Source organism: Ooceraea biroi, chromosome 4 (assembly GCF_003672135.1).
Source record: "Ooceraea biroi isolate clonal line C1 chromosome 4, Obir_v5.4, whole genome shotgun sequence".
Classification (NCBI taxonomy): domain Eukaryota; kingdom Metazoa; phylum Arthropoda; class Insecta; order Hymenoptera; family Formicidae; genus Ooceraea; species Ooceraea biroi.
In genome coordinates, this window is record NC_039509.1 from 10,713,230 (window position 1) to 10,715,086 (window position 1,857).

The 1,857-nt window shown below is 27.9% G+C and overlaps 1 protein-coding gene across 2 annotated transcripts; it reads left to right on the forward strand.

Annotated features, from left to right (window-relative positions):
- The first annotated feature begins 110 nt into the window (after window positions 1-110).
- On the forward strand, window positions 111-1,556 carry LOC105275133 (putative ATP-dependent RNA helicase TDRD12). 2 transcript variants are annotated; one of them, XM_011331800.3, is made up of 5 exons: window positions 113-231; window positions 443-629; window positions 732-856; window positions 934-1,044; window positions 1,210-1,556. In XM_011331800.3, exons 2-5 carry the CDS (start codon window positions 487-489, stop codon window positions 1,323-1,325), a joined length of 495 nt encoding a protein of 164 aa, XP_011330102.1. In that variant the 5' UTR covers window positions 113-231; window positions 443-486; the 3' UTR covers window positions 1,326-1,556. The 2 variants fall into 2 exon arrangements, with proteins under 2 accessions (XP_026825156.1, XP_011330102.1); XM_026969355.1 differs by lacking the exons at window positions 443-629; window positions 732-856 and adding an exon at window positions 630-693 and having other exon boundaries at window positions 111-231.
- Window positions 1,557-1,857: the final 301 nt, after the last annotated feature.

Here is a 1,857-nt window from a genome sequence, read left to right on the forward strand (position 1 = left end):
GCAGAAAACGAAAGAAACTATATGGCACAGCCAATCAAAGCAGAGAGATCAAAGTTTATCATCTAGTTGCTTTTTAAGTAAAGTTTCTATAATCGGTTTCTTCTCTTTCCCTAAACTTTTCTATACTCTCCTGTTGCTCCTGTTGACTCCTGTTTGCTCCTGTTTCACTTCCATGAGATCGTAGTAAATTTGGTTATACTATTTTTCAATTTTGACAACAATCTGTGTTTGGTATGAATACATAATATCTCTTTATTAAAAAGATAAAATTATTATTCAAAAATTCGTGAACAATCTGTGAAACTCATAAATTTGTTAATAAATTCGCAAAGTTCTCAATATTAAATTGAATAAATTATAATAATGTGTTAATTTATCAAATTTTTCTGTGCGATTTCTTCTGTTGCTCTCTGAAACTCTTATTTTAATTGTATTGTTGTAGAACGTAAATATAATAAGCTTTGCTTAGCAGAAAAGTTTAAAGTCATGTCTTGTCCACCACTCGTTTCCAATTACAATACTCCAAGAATACAGTGGTATCAAACAGATCTCACAGTTGTTATTAGTATCCAATTAATTGATGTACGTGATTACTATCTCCGGATCGAGGATGATCATTTGCTTTTTAGGTGCTTTTATACGTGATAAGTAACAGAAATGCAAAATGCAGATATAGCAGCATGCAAAATGCTGGTAAACATCAATCGATTTCTAATTATGTATCATTGCAGTACAATAAAAGACAACAAAAAGTACTATCTCATCTTGTACTTGTTTGGGTCAGTAAAAGCGGAAAAAACAGTACACAAGAATATTGACAGAGAAATTAAAGTCTACCTTACAAAGACAGTAAAATGTACAGCACATACTCTCTATATCATAGAATTCTTCATCAAAGGCATAATTATATATTATATTCATTATATTTAATAGGGTATCCGTGGTTAAGACTGACTCTCTCCGATGAAAAGAATCCCCTTATATCATACGATGTACATCATATATATGAAACACAGCAGTCTCAAGAGATTTTTGAAGATGCCGGTAACAATTTTACATCTGTATTTTTTAAATATTTGGCTATACACTCTATTTACAAAAAATAATTTCCAAGCAGTTCCATCATTTCTCCATTTCAATTTTATTGTGTATATATTTATTTATGTTGTTTTATTATATTTGTTATTTATGTTTTCCTTTTTTTAACAGGACAAAGTAGCAAACCTAAGTCTAATTATCGAAGTATGAACATTATGCCTGTTGTACCATCTAGTGATGAAGAAGGTTTTATATCCGAAGATGACGACGATTTTTTTTGTGAATGATAAAGTCAGATCTAATACATTAATAATAAATAAATCTAATGATACATTTTTTATTTTTAAAAAACAAAAATTGAACTTTTTAATTATTCAAATATAATAATTGAATTGTATATTTACAAAAACGCACTTTATAGAGAAGACATTTTATAAAGAAGTAGATTTTTCTATTTAGATATGTTTTTTTAATGGTTGTCAGTTTCTGATATATCCTGTATTACAAACTTTCGATGAGTATAACGTTTTCTCTTTTCTGTACGTAAATATGTAATTTGTTTACGTAAATATGTAATTTGACAACTAATAAAAGAAATGAAAGCGTTTTAATATATAAATATTTTTATTTCTAAAACTGCATCCACTAAAAAAAATTGAATAAAGTTAGCATATCATCACATGCGTGTGTGTGCAACCCTCTTTTAGTAAGAATAATCTATTGTAGTCAAAATATATTGCAAAATTATAAATTTATAAAATATGTAATGAGCAAACGTACGACTTAACCATTATTGTGGAATGTAAATAAACTGACGAG